The sequence below is a fragment of the Cheilinus undulatus genome, linkage group 13, assembly GCF_018320785.1.
Source record: "Cheilinus undulatus linkage group 13, ASM1832078v1, whole genome shotgun sequence".
Lineage (NCBI taxonomy): Eukaryota > Metazoa > Chordata > Actinopteri > Labriformes > Labridae > Cheilinus > Cheilinus undulatus.
In genome coordinates, this window is record NC_054877.1 from 31,263,929 (window position 1) to 31,286,758 (window position 22,830).

Here is a 22,830-nt window from a genome sequence, read left to right on the forward strand (position 1 = left end):
TGGTATTCACATGTTGATTTCCTTTATGTGCATTGGAACAACACAAAAAATCTGAAGAAAAAAGACAAAATTGACATGATTTTACACAAAACTCAAAAAATGGGCTGGACAAAATTATTTTAAAACTGTGGGTAAATCATTTTATTCCAAACATGTGATGCTCATTTAAACTCACCTGGGGCAGTAACAGGTGCTGGCAATCTAGAAATCACACCTGAAGCCAGTCAGAATGTCTAAAAGTTGACTCAGCCTTTGTGTTGTGTGCCTGTGTGTGTCACACCAAGCATGGAGAAGAGAACTGAGGACTTAAGAAGCAAAATTGTAGAAAAATATGAACAATCTCAAGGTTTCAAGACCATCTCCAGAGATCTTGAAATTCCTTTGTTCACTGCATATATGTAATATACTGTAATATAATCAAGAAGTTTATAACCCATGGAACTGTGGCTAATCTCTCTGGATGTGGACGGAAGAGAAAAATTGACAAATGAATGCAACGCAGGATAGTTGGAATGGTGGATAAACATCCTCAGTCAACTTCCACACTAATTCAGGCTGTCCTGCAGACTCGGGGTGCAAAAGTGTCAGCTTGGACCATACATCGTCATCTGAATGAGATGAAGCGCTATGGCAGGGGACCGAGGAGAACCCCACTGCTGACAAAGAGACATAAAAAAAAGCAAGACTGGAGTTTGCAAAAATGTACCTGAGCAAGCCTCAATCCCTCTGGGAGAACATTTTGTGGACAGATGAGACTAAGGTAGAGCTTTTGGGAAAAGCACGTCATTCCACTGTTTACAGAAAATGGAATGAAGCCTACATAGAAAAGAACACAGTACCTACAGTCAAACATGGTGGAGGTTCAAAGATGTTTTGGGGTTATCTTGTTGCCTCTGGCACTGGGTGCCTTGACTGTGTGCAAGGAATCATGAAATCTGGAGACTATCAAAAAATTTTGGGCCGCAATGTAGGGCCTAGTGTCAGAAAGCTGGGTCTGCATCAGAGGTCATGGGTGTTCCAGCAGGACAATGACCTGAAACATACCCCAAAAAGCACCAAGAAATGGCTGGAGACAAAGCTGGAGGGTTCTGAAGTGGCCAGCAATGAGTCCGGATCTAAAACCCATTGAGCACCTATGGAGAGATCTTAAAACTGCTGATGCAAGAAGCACCCTTCAAATCTGAGAGACCTGGAGCAGTTTGCAAAAAAATAGTGCTCCAAAAATCCAGTTGAGAGGTGTAAGAAGCTTGTTGATGGTTATAGGAAGTGATTGGTTTCAGTTATTTTTTTCCAAGGGTGCGAAACCAAATATTAAGTTGAGGGTGCCAATAATTTTGTCCAGCCCATTTTTTGAGTTTTGTGTAAAATTATGTCAATTTAGTCTTTTTTCTTCAGATTTTTTGTGTTGCTCCAATGCACATAAAGGCAATAAACACATGTATACCAAAGACATTTGTAATTGCAACAATTTCTGGGGGAAATGGTGTATTTTCTGGAAAAATTCCAGGGGTGCCAATACTTTCGTCCATGACTGTAAATCAAAATACAAACAAGACAGAAAAAGCAACTTTTTAAATTAATAGGTATTTCAACATATTTTGCATAGTTTATCTTCAAAGATACATGTATCAGGAATACATGCTAAAAAGTGGTGCTGAAAAGAATCATGTAAAAGTACATTAAAAAGATAAGGAGACAAAGGTAGGAGTAGTTTTTTGATGTGACATTATGTGGTTAAAGCAATATGGCACATAATAATAAATGTAAATATATTTATCATGTAACAGATCTAAAAACAGCCTGAAATAAACTTTTGATGTTTGGCCTTCACTATGAAAACTGCTGAAATGTAATGAGGTGATAAAGTTGGAGCCAGCTGGGGGAGTGCAGTGTTGTGCATGCAGAATTAATACCGTGCTGTGGTCTCTCATGCTTCTGCAAATGTGTAATGCAGCCACAGCATCACTTCAAGCTTAGTGTCCATTTAGCATCTCCTGTAGACAGTGTAATAGCTTTAATCTCCCTCTAGTGTTATGGTAATAATGTGTTCTGATGAAAAATCTTGTCCTTCTTTTTGAAAAAGTCAAACCCATCACTCACTGCGAGGTTTATGTGGTGGAAACTGGCTTGTTGCCCCCCCCCCCGGCATGTATGTAAAGCATTAATTCTTCTAACCAATGATGCTTTATAAGGTCATAAAGATGCATCATGCCAGTCTATTTTATATTTTTCCTCACTGGAGCTTTAAATTTAGACCAAACAAGCACACAAACTAACCAATCCCATAAAAATTTATTATTTCTTGTCCGTTATGCCTGTGAGTGCATTAACCTGAGAATGATAGCATAGAAAGTACACAGGTTATAGGGCTGAGATGGTTCAGGGGAACATGATCCTCTCCTCTTCTCTTGTAAGTCTTCCTCCCTGCTTTATCCATGGCTCCATCTCTAGAGTAACCCTACACCTCTCTACTCTTTCTCTTTCTTCCTGCTACGCCAGCAAAGAAGAAACCTGCCCTCTGTCACTCCACCACTTTTCCTCCATTCCTTCTTCCTATATTCATCTTTCAAAAATCTAGTCTCCTTTTCATTTCTGCCAACAAAAGAGTGTCAGGCAATTAGAAGTCATAGCTGTATCATCTTTAAAATGACAACAAGAGACAGAGAACAGGTGTGTGTTTAGCTTGATGTCAATGTACTTTCATCCTGCTGGATTTGGAAGTGTTTCTAAGCCCCAGAGGTAGACGAATTCAGAGGAGCATGTAATCCTTTAATCCTTTAATTAAAGTCAATATAATAAGGAAATGAACAAAACTGTTAAAACAAGGCTTTCACAAGAAAACAGTGATAAAATGTTCCACCTCATAAGCATGTGTACAAGAACAGAATTAATCAGTTAAAGGTTAAAAACACCAATGACCTTATGTTTGTTTCACAGCTAACCTGACCTTTTTCTCTCCAATCTGTTGCTATGCTATTGACCCACTGCTGAGTTTTCTTGTAAACGCTTTACAGCTCAAACATTTACAGAAAGGAAATCCACAAACACGTTTCATTTGCATGAATAACAGATGCAGACATGCAAGGTCGCAAATACAGGAAATCCAACTGACAAACACAAATATCAACGAATCAATCAGGACCAAAAACAAAAAACCTCTACAGCTGTGGAATAGAAAAGAAACAAAAGCTCTGAGCTAAGTCAAGGGCAAACAAGCCTGGAAAAGTCAGAAGTAAGCCTCACCACTGCCACACCACAAAGTTCAGACTGAAAAGCTTTTTCTACTTTTTTGGGAGGGTGTTGTGAGACCCTGTGTGCTCTGACCATGTCAAAATTTGAAGTAAATGTATGTATGTGACGTTTTTGAATGAAAATAAATCATGTTTGTACAAAGGGCAACCTCTAAAGCTAAAGATTTGTTTGATTTGTTGATTTTAGAGAAAAAACATTTTTAACGTTTTAACATTTGTTTTGAAAATGTATATTATATTTAACATTATTAAGTTTGATATTTATAAGAAAACAAAATCAGAATTTCAGAGTTTAAGAAAGTTGAAAATATACAAGAAAAAACTTCAAATTTCCAAGTTTATGAAGTCTTTCATATTGGCATTAGAAACTTAAAGGGATATTTCAATATTTTGGCAAATTCATCAATTGCCATAATCCCTATAGTCTTAGTAATAGGTTTGTTACCTTCAGTTGTTGGTGCAAGCTGTTTTTAGATGGGCCTCTGCCGAGTTCGGACCTGCTGTGCCAGCTCAATGTAAGCAGACGGTATTTGTCATGCTGTGGATGTCAGGGGTCTATAAAAAATGCCGGTGGTCTTAGGGTTCATCACCAGGGGTGAACTGGTCTGGACTAAAGAAATGCTGTTGATCTTGATCTTGGCTGCCAGGCGACAGACACGTGTGTCAACATTCTTCGAGTTTGACTCTGGCCAATTCTTAGCACCATGTCTCAAACTTACGCACATAACTACAGATATACAGCACTTCATTTCATCTGTATATTTATGTTACAATAAAGGTTTAAGCAATCATTTTTCCTCTTATAATCTCTAAAATCCTCTCTTCCTGCCACAGCTGGCTTTATGGCTTACCTTGTTGCAATGCTGCAATTTTGTATGTAACAGTGTTTTCTTTTTTTTTTTTTTTAGCCTATTTCTAACACTGTTGTCCAAGAGCTTCAGTCAGAGTTCAGTGTGATCTCTAACATCATTTAGTCCTTTCAGAAGACACTTTCATCTGTCTCAGGAAATTAGGAGAATGTTTGAATATTTTCCAGGACAGCAAAAGACTGTCCTTGACATGTTACTTTTTCTCTTATATTCCATGACGATCATCTGTGTTGCTGGTTGCATCTAAACACTGTAACAGAAATTAAATAAAACAGGCTTCAACTCTGACTCTTATTTTGAAATATAGTGAAGTCTTTGACTAGACTGCGTGACTGAACTTGGGTTCAGTGGTTTGGCCTTACTGCGTAATGATCCATTATGATTTTTTATGACTGTAAGGAGCAATAGAAAGATGATCAAGGACAATACTGCAGTATAAAATGTGTGTATGAGGTTTCAAATGGCATATATTCTATTCTGAACTGAAATAGTCCCATCAGGACCACAATACTGGGCTTTTGATGATGTTATGACAAAGAGAAAATCTATACAAAATAGTACACAATCTCACTTTCCACTAGTAGATAAAAACCAACACAACAAAGTCCAGGCTCAGCAGGGTAAGTAGCCTTCCTCTTTCAGTAGTGTCCTCCTGTTTTTAAAAAGCCTGAACTCTCCCAAACACCACAGTAGCATAAAACCACTTAAAGTAGTTTGTGTTGCCTGTAAGTGATGTGCCTCTGCTGTTGTACTGTCTCCTCTCCCCTCCATGTTGTTAAACACTTCCACTTTATAGCACAATCACACTCCAAAGACACTGAAGCAGCGAGTTGTGCAGAACTAATGCCGCTACAATCCAGTGAGGATTTGTTAGAAAACCCTTTTGTGCTAAAAACGGCTGCAGCCACAGGGTGGGAGGACTAATGGCTACAAACACAGTTGTACTGAGTCCGTCCCACACAGATTTCAGAGAGGAGGGTGTGAAAATCCTTTTCTATGAAGTCCTCCCTGAGCAATTTTAAGATATTTGGCCAAAGCTAACTTTTTTCTTTCAGATCCTGTGGTATGAGTCATATCTCAGCGGCCACATTAGTGTCACGCAGAAAAGATGGGAGCTGTGGGAAGAAACTGGCTGGTAGAGAGGAGTTGGTGGTAATACAAGCCGTGCCAGAGTTTCTTTTTAAAGCCCTGCTCTCTCTCTTTACCGTCCCGCTTTACTGTAAATCCGCTGCTCACCGTCTCCTCCGGGAAGAGAGGCAAAGTGATAAGAGAAACAGGAGGAGGCAAGATGTGAGAGAGAGAAAGCAAAGGCAAAGGGAGGTAGAAAAGGGGGCAAAAAGGAGAAAAAAGATGACGTGGAGAAAGATGGAAGAGGTCATGAGATGAGAGGATGGACACAAAGAGGAGGAAGGATGATGATGAATAGAAGAGGAGGAGAGTGCAGCCAGTCCGTTTGACCCTCATGCATCCTTGACAGTCACAAACTGCTGGGAGGCGGCCTTTGATCATAAAAATGTCAATATTCAAGGAAATCGGTGGGTATAATTTATTAAGTACACCTTCAATTAATATTCCTGCTTGCATGCAAGTTTTAAACACAATAAAATATCCTCCATCACAGTGTAATCTGCAGGGAAAAGTGCTGATGTGGATAAAATGCTGCATTCAGGTCTTAGCTGTGGTGACAAAGTCACAGAGCTATTATTGTATGCTGCAGCTCTCCTGAGCTCCTGGCTCTATTTAAGCTTTTTTGTTGTTGTTTTGGGGCTGTTTTGGTTCACTTAGATAACTCCTATTGGCCTTTTTTAGAAGCAGCAATACATGAGAGCTAGCTGATCAATTAAAGTTTAATTAAAGGCACTTACTAACATTATAACAAAAATTATTAGCCTCAAGAGACTTCAGTTTGTGTTTCCGCCTTGCAGAAGAGCATGCCTATGGGTACTGGTAAGCAAGGCCGCCTATAAAGGGGGATAAACGAGAGTGCTTGCTGGGGCCCAACCAAATGGGGGACCCATGAAGATCAGGAAAATCATGGTCCATTGTAAAGATAATCTGTGATAACATATATTATTATATTAATTAATAATGTATTATATATTTACCCTGAATAATAGCACAAAAACACAAACACATATTATTTATTCATGCTGTAGTACAATGTAGCCATATGAAATTTTAAACCCAGTTTCTTGAAATAGAATTATTTATTTTCATTGTTAACAGTGTGGATGGGCACACTGACTAAACCATTTATAAAATAATGTCAGAGCTAAGCCATAATATGCACAACTATAAAATGCCCCCCCCCCAAAAAAAAAAACAAAAAAACATTAAGTAAAAGGAACTGAAATAACTTTGGGGAACAATAATTTAACAGTTGCAAAATGAAGGTGAAAATTGACAAAATGGGTTAAAAATGGCAGAAATAGGCAGAAACATGGTGAAGAGTGGCTCAAAAGTGGCAAAAATGGGTCAAAAGTAAAAAATAAAAGGTTAAAAGAGGCAAAAATGGGACTGAAGCAACAATAATGAGTTAAGAGAGGAATCAAGTGGCAAAAATGGTAAAAAGTTATTAAAAAAAGTGGCAAAAATTGGTTAAAAGTGGCAAAAAAGGGGCAGAAATAATTGGTGAAAAGTGGTTAGAGTGGCAAAACTAGGTTAAAATTGCCAAAAGAAGTTTAAAAGAGGCAAAAATGGGATAAAGCAGCAAATATGGATAAGAGGGAATAAAAGTGGTGAAATGGGGTGGTGAAAAGAGGCAGAAATGACTGGTCCTCCACCCCAGCTCCTCCTTTATTCTGCTTCTGACTTAATCAGTGTCATTCTGTCATTGTCACCGATGTCTGCTCTGCTCTGAGGTTTTTCATTGCTTCTATCCCTGCCTCAGGCTTTTTTTGTAGGCACAGGAAATGCATGAATGGTGCTGTTCCTACTTGATGCTTTCCAGGTAGGCTTGTGAAGGGCTAGGGGATCTCAGAACAGCCACACCTCCAAATTAGTAACAGCTATAAGTGCAAATTAATAACTGCAAATAAAGTAAAACATTTACAGTACAACACAAAAGACCAACAGGTTGAGATGTGACTGACGGCATTATCTAAGGTCATCTCATTATAATGATAGCCAAAGCTTACTGTGCAGTTGTGTTTGTGTCAGAAGAACTAAGGCAGAGGTAAAGTCAGCTGAGGTGATGAAGATCCAGAGAAGAGAGGGTAGAAAAGATCAGAGTAAAGATCAAAACAGAACAAAGAGAAGCACTCAAAGAGAGTAAAGACAAGATGGAGGTGAAGGAAAGGAGACACATGGAGGAACCTTCACTCCTGCTGCTGCAGCCTCAGTGGATTATGAGTGGCCTAAATGAAGGTCAGAAACACACACACGTGCATTAACACGTATAAAGGCACGAGATCTCACACGTTCACTCGCATGCTCACGAGGGCTCTCACTGCTGACCTGCGCGAGCCAGACTGAGATAAGAACCCAGTTGATCCTTTACTGGCTTCACCTGCCAGGTCAGTGTTTATCTGAGTGCATGTCTGCCCACACACACACACACACACACACACACCCACCAACACAAACACACATTCTGATGCAGCAGTAGAAGATCAGACTACAGAAAGTGAGAGCGATGCAAAAGTGGATAGAGCTAAGCGATACCTCAGTAACTTTTCACTGGTGTGTACATTTTAAATGATAAATAAAGCAACTTTTTACAAGAGTTAAAATATTTTCTTCAGAGTAGTAAAACTCGAATTAATTGTCAAGACCAGCAAACAAATTCAACCATCTGCCTGTTTCTGATTCAAACAAAAGCCCATACAGCTTCCCATTTTAACCCATAGAAGGGTTTTAGGCTATTTTACAGATTTTTATGTAATTTAATGTTTTTTTTTTTAAATTATTATTATTTTAAGCATGCTAGTGCCAACAACATACACTTTAAAGGGTACATCTTATTTTTTCAAATAGAGTTTTGAAATCTTAACATCAAAACCTGTAATAAGTCCATAATAAGCACTGTATACTTTTTGTGTATACTCAGGCTGTTCATGACCAAAAATGACACCCATTGAAACCCATTAAAACCACTATTTTTATTTCCCAGCCACTGCAACAAAAAACATGAATTTAATGAGACTAGGCTTTTTATTCTGGAGTCATTGCCTCAAATTTGAAGTTTTTTCCCCATTTGTCACCAAATGTCAGCCATTTCCACATAATTGTCATGAGTGGAAAATGCATGCTTTTTCTGGTTTCTAATTGTCACAATTCATTGTAACAATACATTTTTCCATTGGAAAAAACATTGTTTTTTAATGAAAACTGGCATTTAAGGGGCTAAATTCCTTTGATTAAAAACTAATGGAAAAAAGGATTTTTTAATGTATAGTATTTCTATTGCTTTTTATGTATGACATCCATTATTGGCCACTTGTAACAATTTATGAAATCTTAAAATAATTAAAATAAAAATCTGTTCGAATCTGGCCATTAAGCCCTTTACCGCATGTCTCTCCCCCGCTCTCATCCCTGTTTCTGAGTCTATCCACTGTCCTCCTCTATCAAATAAAGGCACAAAAATGCCCAATAAACCTTTGAAAAAAAAAAAAAAAAAAAGTCAATGTGATAATCCCCTTCAGGGAAATCCAAATTGCATGTAGTTTATGAAAAATGTGTACTTTTGTGTTTTGTACATGAAAAAAATCAGTGGTTTTTTTTGTATCTTAACCAGCATTTAAAGGGTTAAAACATCAAACAAACAAACAAAAAAAAATCATTTACTCATTTTGTCTCATTTGCTATTTATGTTCAGACCTTGATTAAAAATTGAATACGAAAAAATGAGGATTGAAAAATGGTACAGTAGTTCTACCCCTTTTTACAATATGGCATCCACTTTTGGCCACTTACACCCTGAGTGAAACAATTCATGAAGTCTTAATATCGGAGCAAAAATAATGCTTAAAAATCAAAGTTGTTGCTCATTATTAACATATTCAAGGCTTTGATAATCTCATGTAAGGAAATCCAAATTGCATGTAGTATATGAAAAATAATGATTGTTTTTTGTGTTATCAATATTAGAAAAATCTGATATTTCTTTTATATTCGTGCTTGACAAACATGGAAAGGACCATAACTAAATTGGCTTAAGCATTGTTTAATGTTTATGTTCTGTAAAGTAGTATAACTTTTGCACATACCCAAATGCAAATAGGTTGATACTGACATATTTCTGATAATCTCATATTGGACTGCTATAGGGGCCTCAAAGGTTGAGCTCTAATCTTTGCACCAACTCTTCTAACACCAGACACAGAAGACACTGATTCAATAGAAGAACAGTCACAACTGTTGCTGCAGAAGCTAGGATATCTTTGTCAGTACTGTATCGAGCTTAAAATAAAGTGGATCTCATGCTTAAAGAAGTCTGCAGCAAAAACAACATAGTGCACACAAACTTTGGCGTTAAACTGTAATCTGTGAAGCACGAGATCAGATGGAAGCTGCAGATCATGTGGAAGAGTCTTCATGTTGTAAAACGTGAGAGGTCCACTGCTCTAAAAAAGTTAAAATAAGGCTGTTACGGCAGCTGTAAAACAATGAGGGTGAGGGTAAACAAGCTGCAGGAGGTCAGGGCGGACAATAAGGATTTCAACACGAGAGAGACATAAACATTCAGTCAGGTGACGCTTTGGTTTTACTGGATCCCAACATTTTGTCAAAATAATCAAATTTTAAAGCAGTCATTCTGCACATATTTGGGTTTTCTGGATATCATTTTTGTACCTGATAATGTTCTTGTCAAAGCTCACTCACTAGCAAGCACACTTTTGTGCAGGTGTGCTAAATAAGGTATGATTTCTTTCTTTTTTTATGACAAAAGATGGATGAAATTCTAGCCTCAAGGCTTTAAAGACAGGTGCCTACAAACACCTGGCTGATGTTGTAGTGGCTACATCCACTTCTTATCCACAGTCTATGATGAATATGTTAAAGCAATGCAGAGGCATGAGCCAAAGTATCGAAATATGCTCCACAAATTGCATATCTTATTTTCTATTTGTTATCAAAGTATGTTGATATCTGTGCTATCGTGTTACGGTACACTAAATCAATTCCTGTCTACAGTAAAATTGTGCAATGTGAGATTCTGGTTGGTTATTGAGAATAAAAATAGCATTATGTTTACTGTAGTGTCACAGTGAACCAGGAAAGACATAAAACACTATTCAATCCTTTGGATGGTTTTATGATTCTAAAGAACGCAGAGTCGCTGATAAAACATGGGAGGAGCTTCCGGGCAGGCTTCGATAAGAGGGAACTACGTCGTCCATGAGTCAGACGAGAAGAAAGCAGAGCCAGACAAACTTTACTCACAAACTTAGCCGGTTGTTTGCTCTGTAAAAGTGTTTTCAAGGATCCCTGAAGACCGTCACCATGGGGAGCTGGAACCCACCAGGAACTATTGGTATGGCGTTTTTCCAAACTCTGTTTTGGTTTGTAAAATGCAGCTAAGCTATTGTTTAATGCAAACCATGCAAGAGGAAGATTTTTTTTGCAAATGCTTTTAACATAAACCCATAATTTCTGATTTACTTCCACAATCTTAGCAGCTCCAAAATACAATGTAAAATTTGCTTGCTGCCTCTTTTTTTTGCCTTTAATATCTTGAAGTAAGATGTTAAACTGAACTTTTTAGATCCTTCAAAGATGTGAAATGACATATATTTTTGACAGGGAATAAGACAAATATGCTTGCTCAGAGTTTTTGCATTTGCATTGAAACCTATGCTTACTATCAGGGGCACAGCCAGGAGAGTTACAGTGCTTTCAGAAACAGATTTGTTCATGAAAATGCAGAAAAAGTTCCAATTTAGTGCAATGTTAGGTAGCCGTTACTCTGCAGTTTGTGTATAAGGGGTTAAAGGTTAATCTGGCAACAAGAATGGGATTTTCATGTTGTGGCCTGCAAGGCACACTTTTTTTTATCATCTATTTTCTCTCTCTGTTCATCATAACACTGATCAGATAAATACTTTTTACTGACTTAAAAGATTTGAGGCTTCTGAGAAAACACACAAAACAGATATGAAAATATCTGCCAATATTTACCACTGATATATCATCAGTAAATATCACTGTATGTACATTAATGTTTGTGGAGTTTTGGAGTCCAAAAGACCTACGTCAGCTGAAGTCCTATTCTTGTTCATCCTCAGTTGTTTTGAGGGCTAAAGTTTTTAGTCTGAACTACATTTATACATCATCACAGCCATTACACGTGGACTAAAATCCTCTTCTCTCTCCTCCAGTTTCACATGAACTAAATATTCTGCTGGTTGGTCCCAGGCGTACTGGCAAGAGCTCTACTGGTAACACCCTACTGGGCCAGGGATCGGTTTTTGACACCAGAGGAGGCGTGGCCAGCACAGCTGCCAGCGCCATAACCGCTGGCCATCAAGTGACTGTCATCGATGCACAAGGCTGGGGCTCCTCTCAGGAAAGTGTCCCCCGAGATGAGAAAATTGAACTGATGCGAGCGCTGTCTCTTTGTGGACTAGGAGGTCCTCATGCTATTCTGTTAGTGATCCCTCTGCTGGACTTCACTGAGCCTGAGAGGAGGGCAGTGGAAAGGAGAATGGAGCTTTTGACCCCATCAGTGTGGAGACACACCATGGTGTTGTTCACATGTGGAGACCTGCTCAGGGGGAAAGGGCTGAGTGCAGAGGAGAGGATCCGATCAGGAGGCCCTGCTTTGCAGTGGCTGATGGAGAAATGCCGCTACAGATACCATGTGTTTAATAACAAAGCATCTGTCAGTGGTGAGAAGGATGGGAAAAAAGCAGGAGGAAAGCAGGAGCAGGTGATAGAGCTGCTGGGTAAAGTGGAAGACCTGCTGCAGGAGAACGGAGGATGGCACTTCTCCCTGCACATGTACCAGAGGATGGAGGAGGAGTGGTGCCGCAGAGAGCAGAGGCTGAGAGCTCAACTGCAGGCGGAGACAGCTGTGGGAGGTGTAAGGACAAATCAAACGACAGCAGAGACCAAGATAAACATGGAGCAAAGGTCAGAGACTGAAGAAGAAGACGAGGAGGAGGAGGGAGACTGCCCAAGAAAAGGGCAAGCAAAGGTGGAGGAGAGGAATCGTGGGGAGGATGAAGAGGAGGGAGAGAGGATGGAGCTGAGCAGTCTGAGCAGTGAGGAGGAAGAGTGGGACGTGAGTTCAGACAGTGGAGGGGAGAGAGAGGAGAGTGATGACGTAAAAACAGGACTGATGGCTCCATTTCGGTCTAATGGGGGTCTGAGGTTAGCCTTGAGTCCAATCAGAAGGCCTGAAGCAACGAAGGACAGAAAGACTGTTTTCAATGCAGCCAGAGTAAACTGACTCTGGACATGAGTGACACGAGCTGGGAGAAAAATTGTTTTAATTGGACAATCAACTTGTTAAAAACTGAGAAAAACTGGAAAATTCACACCACACATGTTTTGATACAATTTGGACTAATTAACCTGCTTTGACTGGGTTTTTGCAGTGAAGGTTACACATAAATAAATATCACATTTTTATTGATGTTAAGACTCCAGGAAGTCTATCATATAATCACTTTTAAAAGTGTAAACATCACGTGCAATATTTTTTAACAACTTATTATTAACCAAATAAGGTGTGGCATGTCAATGAGTAAGCTGGATAGATAGTGAAGGGAGGAAGGTAAGCATGTGCCATTTGGTCTTTGGATTTTCATTTTAAACTTGTTCATTGAGGAGCACTCTCATCATAGTTTAACCATTTTATTGCAAAATTAATAGACAGTTTTACTTGGTAGAGAAGGCTCTTTTCATAAGATGCTCCCTGGGTGTACTGTCAGAAACCCCAATATGGATAGATACATTAATGACAATGCATATTGAGTAAAATAAATTAAGCTATGAATCCACAGTAGCATGAATCTGAATGAGGGTGTCACAAGCTTTATGCCATAAAGGAGGAGGCTAAAAGGGTCAAAACGTATCATCAAAAGCTTAAAAAAAGTTTGTTTTGCTTTTTTGCAACAGCCCTAGCTATTAGGTTCTTAAATCTGTGAATGCACTGTGAATGGTCTGTCTGTGGTGTCGACCTTTGCTGTCGTACAGAGCGGCGAGGACTGGAAGAGGGAGCCTATTGGGTTGGTCTGCTTTGATTTTTGATTATGAAAAAATAAAATGGTCAAACAACAAAGAAGTAAGTTTTTTCATCATCTGAGACCTGATGTATCCACCTATGATGAGAAAAGCCAATGACCAAAAGATACAGAGGTATTTTGTTTTTCAATAAGGAGCTCAGCTATTTCTTCTTTCGGCCCCAGCTTAAACATTTTCATAAAAACGAGAGAGGATTTGATTTCCTCCTCTAGCTCTTAAACAGAGGTTTATTTCCTAAATTTAAAAACTTGCTGTAATGTGCAGAAAGAATACTTATTACAGCTTTCCTGTGTTTTTAAAGTTTTCATTAAGTTTATATGTACAGATACTTCCCAAAAACTAGGAAGACTTATAAAATGTGTAAATATATGATATTACGTTTAAACAGTGTGCATTAAAATCTAATGTCATGTTTGTAAAGCTAAAATGTAAATAAAAGAGGCTGTTACTGTTGAAAAAGTTGTGCATAAACTGTAATAAAAACTCTTGCTGAACATTGACTTTGTCTTTATTATGCTTTTATATGTTTGCTTTTTCAATCTGCAGCAATGAGGCAATCATTGCCGCTGCATGCAGGTTTTTATGATGACAAAACAGAAGGGGCGTGCAGTCGACCAACCGTTTCATTACATCTCAACAAATTGTCCATCGGCTTCAGGGAACTGTCTGTGCCTCTCCTCTGCTGACACACACAGTTAATCCTCATCTCTGCTTCACAGTCATGATGCCAAGCAAGGTCAGCCGTGTTGTAACCATCGAGGTCAGTTCTCCGCATTTCAAATGCATAAAAGCAGATTTAACTATAACGCTGTCCCTCAACCTGGAATTGGCTTAATTTGTTTAATTACGAAAAGCTACTTAAGACTTTCACAGCTTCAAGGTTTGAGCTTTCTGATTATTCAGAGCAAAACAAAGACTTCCAACACCATTAAAATGTCAGGTTGGAGTGAAGAAAGCGTGAACACAATATATTATTTAAAAGGTTCCTTTAATTAGACATAGAAGCTGTCGTGGCTCAAATTCATGTAGAGCAGTCTCACACACATGATCCGCTGAACTACAAACTAAGAGGGATTCATTGTAGTCAAGCACGTCGGCAGATACCATCAGTCTTTATACTGTGTAAGCTAGTGCTGATTTTATTTCTAAGTGTGTCTGCCTGAGATCAAAGTCTGATGCTCATACAAGTACCATGTGATTTTATTTAAGGGTTGTTGTGGAGCTGGAGCCTGCTGGCCACTCTAAAAATCCTGTGTGAAAGGTCCAAAACATATTCACAATACAGTTGAAGTTATTCTGCAGTGTTGAAGTCAGTTTTCAGACAACGGTGAGGTCTACTCATCTGGTTAGTAAAGTTGTATAAACCCTTTTGGGCCCACAGGGTCCTGCTTTTGATAAATTTATCATTTGGGGCTGTAGTCAAAGTCTTCAAATCAAAACAAGGAGGTTAACCTTTTAAGTCTGTCAATTATATCAGTTTTAAGGCTGTATAAAGACAACATTAGCCAATACTAATTGGTGAAGTGTTGAACTTGGGTGGATTTTTCCCTGTGGTGGTGGGGGTTGGGCAGCTTAGGCCGTGATATAACTTGTTGTTAACTGTGCATACCCATGTTCTGTACATGCATAATGTCTGCCAAGTGTCCCCTTCATTAGTTTGGTGAATCAGCTGTATATATCATCATGAGTTAAGGTGGCACAGATAAAATATACAGTATGCCCATAGAATGACAAAGGATGTTTGACAGTGCAAAAACAGCCACTGCAACAACAATGGATAAATGTTTCAAACTGGCAAAAATAACAATTATCCACATCTGTCTGATGTGTCATTTTCACTGTGACAAACCATCCATAAAACTAGCTGCTAGCAGGTTGCTGTTTAAAGCAGTAAAAATATTGTAAATAACATCAGTGTTTCAGTTCAACCCATGATCAGTGTATAAAATCAAGTACCTAGCCAAGCAGTCTCCATTCCCAAACATTTGGGATAAAAAATGGGTTGTTCTGCAGAGCTCAGTGACTTCAAGAGGGGTTCTATGATGGATGTCCCCTTCTGCAATGACAAGGTTCATGAAATCTCCTCCCTGCTGGATATTCCACTTCCATATACAACTGTGAGTTTATTAGAAAGTGAAAGTGTTTAGGAACAACAGCAACTAAGCCACAAAGCAGAGGACTGTGTAAACTTACAGAGTGAGGTCAATGACGGCTTCCACTGTAGCGGAAACACGTTTTGTGGATTGAAAAATCACGCTTCTTTGTTTAGCAGTCATATGAGCCTGTCTAGGTTTGGTGGATGCTTAGAAAAAGATACCTGCCTGACTGCATTGTGACAACTGTGAAGTTTGGTGGAGCAGGGATAATAATATGGGGCTGGTTTTCAGGGTTTGGGCTAGGCCCCTCTTAATGCTTCAGCATACTACAACATTTTCTACAATGCTATGCTTCCAACTTTGTGGCAACCCTCTTCTATTCAAACATGACTGTGTCCCAGCACACAAAGCAAGGACTACAAACACATGGTTTGATGAGTTTGGTCTGGAAGAACTTGGCTGGCCCACACAGAGCCCTGACCTCCACCCCATCAGGCACCTTTGCGATAAACTGGAACTGAGATTGCAGCCAGACCTTCAGTCATACTCTCAGCTTAACACAGAAGTGTAGTTTTTCCACTATACTGGCACTATGAATCAGCTCCCATGTGATATCATGCTGTCATTTTTATAAGGTTTCACTTCACAGATCAAATCTGAACAATGTTGTGTAGATCCTTGTTTTCAATGTCACGATGGAGAAGTTTAAACTTACGTCACACAGGGAAAAAAATGTTTTATATGATACACAATGTTTTATAAGTCATCTAGGCTTGGCCAGCAGAATGACATGCTTATCATCAAGGTGTCTTCATATCAAAGATCACTGCACATCAGAAGTCCACGTCTATAAAAATTCTGGAGGCAAGCAGGTAAAAGTCAACATATTAAATAATGAGATTACCTACTATACATTATTATTTTCTGTTCAGGCAGTGACTTCCCTCAAAGGAAGTCCTGACATGGAGCTAAAAAAACTCTCGCCCTGTGATCCAGAGGCTCCTTTTATCTCTCTGGCAGCGATGTACCAGCTGTTAGTGGGAGGATCTGTCATGGCTGAGACAGCAGACAGCCTGTTAGTGAAGCCATCTTTAGCTAAAAGCTGGAGATTTTAACTTTCAGGGCTGAGTGATTTCTGAGTGCAAGAAATGTTTTCTGCTCAGAGGAGCAACAGGATGCACATCAGAAAAGACTTTACATGAAAAAAGGAACAATACAGAAGCTGGTGGTCTAAAATTATGAAATGAAGCTGCTGCTTTTTTCTTGTTTAGAAAAGTGTATTTATCTGATGATTTCTGCATTTCTGTACAATATTAATTATCACTGAATGCTCAAGGAGAGTTGAAATGGAGTGATTAAATACTTGATGATTTTGCAGAGCAACATTATATCCACTCTATCATAAACCTCGATGATAGAGTTATGTAGATGGAGATTTACAGACTCCTGAACCAGATCAGTTTCTGATATTGCGTAACATACACTCTTACAGCTTAGGTAATAAGATCAAAGGTTTCAGAACAAATCAGGGACGTTGGTATAAATGGGCTGATAGGGCTAAGCCCTCCCTCGTTATGCAAAGATGATAAAATTATTTAACGGATAATTTATAACAGATTGCTTTAAATTTTGGTAGAACCTACCTAATAGTTTATACTCCTTGTGTCTATATGCGTATTTTATACACATAGCTTCCTTTCCCATTTACTGCTGTGACCTACATGATTGACAGGTGTCAAGGCCTGACACACCACTAGGTGATTTAGGCTGAATTCATTCAAATCTCGGTCCAGTGACTCTTGGCCAATGACACAACTTTAGTGCTACAGACAGCAAGGATAAAAAGAAAGTAACTTACCATCTCCACATTTAAGGAATGATCTATTTTACCTAAAGTACCTAAAGTATACTGTAAGTGTCATTAAGAGGTTAATGCATCACCTGACACTGGAACTACTATTTCAAATGAGCAAGTACGAATATCATTAAGTCAACTGCAGAGTAAACAAACCTAAAGTTGAAAACAAAAGCTGAGTATCAATGCCATAATAGTTTTTTTTAACATGCTGGTTAGTGTTAAGCTGATGATGATTGCTCAGACATTTCTGCCCCTGGTGGAACTAATGAAGTAAAAACAGCCATTTAAACAAGTCTGGAGGACTGATTTCATATGTGCACTCCTGAATTTTCTAGGATTTTTATTTTATTTGGAGGTTCTAGGAGGGTCTAAAAAAAATCAGGGCTTTACACCCCCAAAATGTTAAATCCTAGAAAACAGGAAAAGCAGATCCATGCAATATACAGTTGATTTTTTTGTGTATACATCCATACTAAATCTGACTCAGCATACTCACATTATCAATCAATGAGTGGAAAAGAATCAACTGGCAAGTAGAAAAGACAATAAACAAGTTTTTATGTGTGCAAGAAGATTGTGATATTAACTGGTGACATGATAAAAACAGCATCCCTCCTCTTGCTCTTATGTGTTGATTTTCCTGAATGTTTCCTGCCTTGTCTCACACTGACCACCTCTACTTCCTGTGGAAAATTAAGTAAACTGTTGCAAGGAAAAGATCTGGGTAAATTTGGTGTGAAAATGTATCTACTTGAGTTCACACATGCAAAAAACTAAAATAGTCAACCTTGGTCCTGTACTGCTCTGGCCTCTGCCAGACCCATACCCCATCTCTCCAGTTATCTTCCCAGCCAACCCCACCATGACACACCCTGGCGTCTGGACCAGCCTGCCAGGTCCTGGGTCCCGAGTATATGTTGAGCTGGATCAGGATGGGAAATCATGCCAGGTTCCTGTGGCGCAGCTGCCGTCCCCATTTTAAGCAGCTGACTCCTCCCATCCTCGCTCTCCTGAGCATGATAACATCAAACACACAGTCTTCCCTACGATACCCAAAAATATACTGAAGAGAAGTTGTCACAAAGGAGTCAGCACCTCTGGCCATCAGTGAATGTCCAGGCCTCACAAGACTATAGTAAGACAGGGAGGACCTAGGACTGGAAAGACTTGATTTTTGTCTGCATGCACAGTTATCAGGAATGCCACACCGTCTTGCTCAGCGAACCCATCACCCCATGTGGGAGTCTGAGTCTGCGGTCGATCACAGCCTTGCAGTAAGCAGATCCATCAGTTGACATTCACTGGTGTTCCTCCACCCCAGCTCCTCCTTTATTCTGCTTCTGAGTTAATCAATGTCATTCTGTTGTCACTGATGCCTGCTCTGCTCCGGGGTTTTTGCTGCTTCTCTCCCTGCCTCAGGCTTTCTTTGTAGGCACAGGAAAAGGCAGAACCATGTACTGTGCTCCCATTGTCAAATGTAAATAACAGAAATAAGTGCAAATGAATAACTGCTAATAAAGCAAAATGTTACTGGGCAAATCATGTCCTTCCTAAAAAAGTTGTCCTGACTAAACTGGGTTTTTCTGTTTCTATTTGTGAAGCTACCAGTTGTAGACGATGTTTGCTTCATTCTCTGTGATGTAAATGCCGGAGTAGAATCGATTTTTGAGAAGACAAAATGGTACGTAAACTTAATTTTACTGAATGCTGATAAACATTCTTGCCCTTCGGTTTCCCAGTAATTCCTTAAATTCCATAAATTTTGCATTAACAAATTTGAAATTGATAAAAACTTAAAATATTCATGATGTGCTCACAGGAGTTCACCTCATGGTGATGTCATCTGTTCAATTTGTTTCTGAGTAAGTGGCCTAGCTCCAGGATGCTGACGACAGTTATTGTGAACATTTGCATGACAGCGTGACTTATTGACCCTGTAAACCAGGCCAGTTAGACCACTATAAACTTTAACTGTTTGAACTAGACACAAAGGTTGAAGTGTTCTTTTTAGTACACAAACAGCTGCAGCTAAAACAAGCACTGCTTTCAGAGGGGAGGGGGCCGACATAAAGATAATCTTTGATAGTTTAAGTAACATCAACATCTCATCTTATTAACAGAAATAATAAGCTAACAAAAGTGGATGTTAAACTTGCTCAGTTTGTTTCTGAATATGTTGGAAGTTACTCTGTGTGAGGTTAAAAAGACAACGCATCTTTTAGGAATTTGTTTGACATAACTCATTTATTGACTATCATTTTCTGCCTGTAAGCTCATAAACAACTCAACATTATATAAGCCCCTACAATGCAGCGACTCGGTCTTTAATGATTCACTGCAAGGTGACTTCCTCTACTCTTTTTATTCTAGAACAATCCACAATCAGTGTCCCTAACAGTCATCCATTACACACTCCAGATCTAAGCAGGTAGATAGGGCTTTGTTACAGCCAATTCCTATTGAAGGTGAATCACCATAAAATCAAAGTACACGGGAAAAGAATGACTGAGGCAGAGTCACAAGTTCATAAATCAAAGTAAGACTACACAGAAAAAAGTCTTAAATAAGGTAAACATGTATCTACACCACAGTAACTCTGACTTATGTTTGTGACAGAAGACGAAGCAGTAGTGTGTTTGGTCTGCAGCAGAACATCAAGGAGAGTTACAGTAGCAGCCTGGGAACTCTGCCCAACAGAGGGTGAGAGGACGAAGGGCCAATGTGAATTAGATAGAGAGACGGAGATAAAGTGATGGATAACTAGAGGCAGAATGACAGGGTGCATAAAACAGAGGACATACGGCAGTAGGGGAGGGACACACTGCAGGGGGCGACAGAGTAAAGGGAGGGCAAAACGCAGACAGGAGAGAGTCGTGACTTAAACTTCAGAGATCAACACAGAAAAAGATGTAAAGTGAAACAGCATCCAGTGGATTCTACAGAACACCAAACACTGAGAAACAAACACAAAGAGGAGCACTTTATCTGCAACTATAGACTATTTACAATATTAAAGTTCCCTGCTTTTAGCTCCACCTTGTGGGAATTTAAGGCTTCCCTTTCAAATGCATTTCTATTTTTATATCTGGAGTGAAAAGAGCAGTAATTCAGATTTAAAAAGGGCATGTAGATAAATATAAAATGTTGATACATGTTTCTTATTAATTTATGTCAACACAGCTACAATATTGTAGCTACTTTTAGACGTTCCCTCTGTCAGGATGGATTACTCGCTAAAGCTTTGAAAATAAAACCAGGTCAAAACTCTAGTTAGAGTTAGGGTTAGGGTTAAAGTAAATGTGATGACACCACATGTTTAGAGTGAATAATCTGACCTGAAAACCCTAAGTACAAAATGTTTAATAAAGCAGGGTACACAAAGCTTGTCCTCCATGAAATTACTAGCAGCTAAAGTAGCTAAGGCTAATGCTAACAAAGCTACATTAGCTATATAAATAACATAGCTATAAGCCAATGAAGCTAAAGTATAAGTTTACTAAGTTATGTTAGTAGCATAAGCTTATGCTATGTTTGCTAAGGCTAACATTATTATGTAGCTTAATTAGCTTCATAGCTTAATTAGCTTTAGCTATGTTTCCCAAGGCATACATTGATTAAGCTAAAGCTAATGCAGCTACACTGGTTTACGTAGTATTGTCAACTATGTAGCTAGTGAAGCTACATTAGCTAATGAAAGAGGGCCTTTTTTGACCTTTCATTCTGTTTTACTCATGAAATTTAGCTTAGAAATGTGGATATTACATGAATGTAACTGGCAGACATTGTTTATAAATACAGTTGAGTAAAAAAAACAAAAAAATCTATAACAGGAAATGCCTTGTAACTGCAAATAGTAACATCACTTTGCAGGTGATACACAAACTCGTGCAAATTACATCAATATATGAAGAGCTCTGTTAGGAGTGGATAGACAAAAGTGCATTAATTTATTTTTATTTTAAGGAGTGACAAAGCCACAAAATCACCTTAGCTTCTTTTTGCCTTTGCAGTATGAGATAATTTTGTCTAAATATGTGAATTTACACTATAAAAAGAAGAATAAATATCAAACTCAGCGTGCAAGGTCTATGTGCAGACTTAATTTACTCAATGTGAAAACACCTTAACTCTTTTCAGGGTGTGCATGTATGACAGGTTTTATATGACGTAGTTTACTAGCGCACAGAGATGTTAATAAGATGTTATGGAGGACATTTATATCTGCTGTGATGTGCACTTTCAGGGCAGATGGGACATTAACCTTTAACTATTTTGACTTCAATGATGATAACACCTATCTGTAACATGTTAAAGCAGATTCCATAATGTTAAAACTACCTTTATATCAGTCATTTTTTATCATAATGGGAAACTAACTAGCCATTAATCTTCAAAATCAGTGCTAAGATCTATATTAAAGCAGACAATGGTAATAAACTATCAAATGCTGATTTCCTACAATACCAACATTCACAGATTTGTCTTGTTGAATAGGAAATAAAAACCAAAATTGTACAAAATGTGACACTGGTATAAAATCAAAATACAATTGCCTTGCATTATTAATGACAGCATTGTGTCATGTGTGAAAGGAGACACAAAGGAAAAGGGTCAGTCAAGAAGAAAACATCTGCCCTCTGCTGTCCGACTCTCACTCTAACATCCTATCACATCAAACCAAAGGTGACAGAGTATTTGAAAAGGTAGTAGTGATCACTTTGAGTGCTTCTTCCTTTAATCTTAACTATTGCTTACAGGATTTCTAGAAAGGAGCTCAGAATAAGTGTCCAAGTCTGAGTTGACCTTTGGACCACATCAGGTTTCTCAATAAACGTGGGTTATAGAAAATGTTGACCTAAAAACACTTCCCCAATGTTTCACAGATTGTGAAAGAACTAAAACACAAATAAAAACTGTGTGCTCTGAACAGGAAGTGTTCATGTGCTGTTTTTGCATCATTAGTTCTACAAGGCCAGAAGATCAAATGTGACACACAAATGTGACAAACAAATGTGACGGAGGCCAGATTCAGACCTTCTGATCTTCATGATTAAGACATGCAAAACAGCTGTTAGAATATACCAAGCCACACAGACACTAATTATACATCAGTACAGAGAAGTCCTGTGAGCCTGGTGCCAGCTCAGTGAGCTTAAAAACATACTTATAACAATGTGTGAGCTGTAAATGTTCACCAGCTGCACACTGAGTCATAGATGGTCTGATTTTATTCAGTATTAATGATCCACATCACATCCTGTTTTCATTTGGGTTTACAACATCCACATGTGGACAGCAGGTTAGTGTGAGTCAGCTCAGGTCAAACAAGACCAGGAATAAAAACAATGACATGAACTCTTATGGGAAAATAAAGAACATCTCCCTGAGGATTTGGGTTTACAGATGGGAGAGCTCTCACTGTATTAATATTAACTTAAAGCTTCAGCGAGGTGTTTTAAGTGGTTATGTAACAGTCTGAAATTAATATTAATGCATCTTTTGGAGACACAAAAGAAAACCAAACCTCATGTAAGACAGAATATCTTATAGTTATTCTCAATGTC

General features: G+C 38.7%; 2 protein-coding genes across 7 annotated transcripts in view; one reads left to right on the forward strand and one right to left on the reverse strand.

Moving 5' to 3' along the window:
* The window catches only part of LOC121520321 (SPRY domain-containing SOCS box protein 4-like), an 85,690-nt gene that overhangs the window by 13,457 nt on the left and 49,403 nt on the right, over nt 1-22,830 (reverse strand). The window lies entirely within an intron of this gene.
* zgc:136870 (uncharacterized protein LOC664693 homolog) lies at nt 10,482-13,749 on the forward strand. Its single transcript, XM_041803698.1, has 2 exons — nt 10,482-10,598; nt 11,443-13,749. The coding sequence occupies exons 1-2, from the start codon at nt 10,568-10,570 to the stop codon at nt 12,513-12,515; spliced, it is 1,104 nt and encodes a 367-aa protein (XP_041659632.1). The 5' UTR covers nt 10,482-10,567; the 3' UTR covers nt 12,516-13,749.

Bases quoted from the DNA above. Each gene is read 5' to 3' on its own strand.
- zgc:136870 (XM_041803698.1), top strand. From the start codon at position 10,568: ATGGGGAGCTGGAACCCACCAGGAACTATTG. The intron at 10,599-11,442 runs GTATGGCGTTTT...TCTCTCCTCCAG, and splicing joins GAACCCACCAGGAACTATTG to TTTCACATGAACTAAATATT.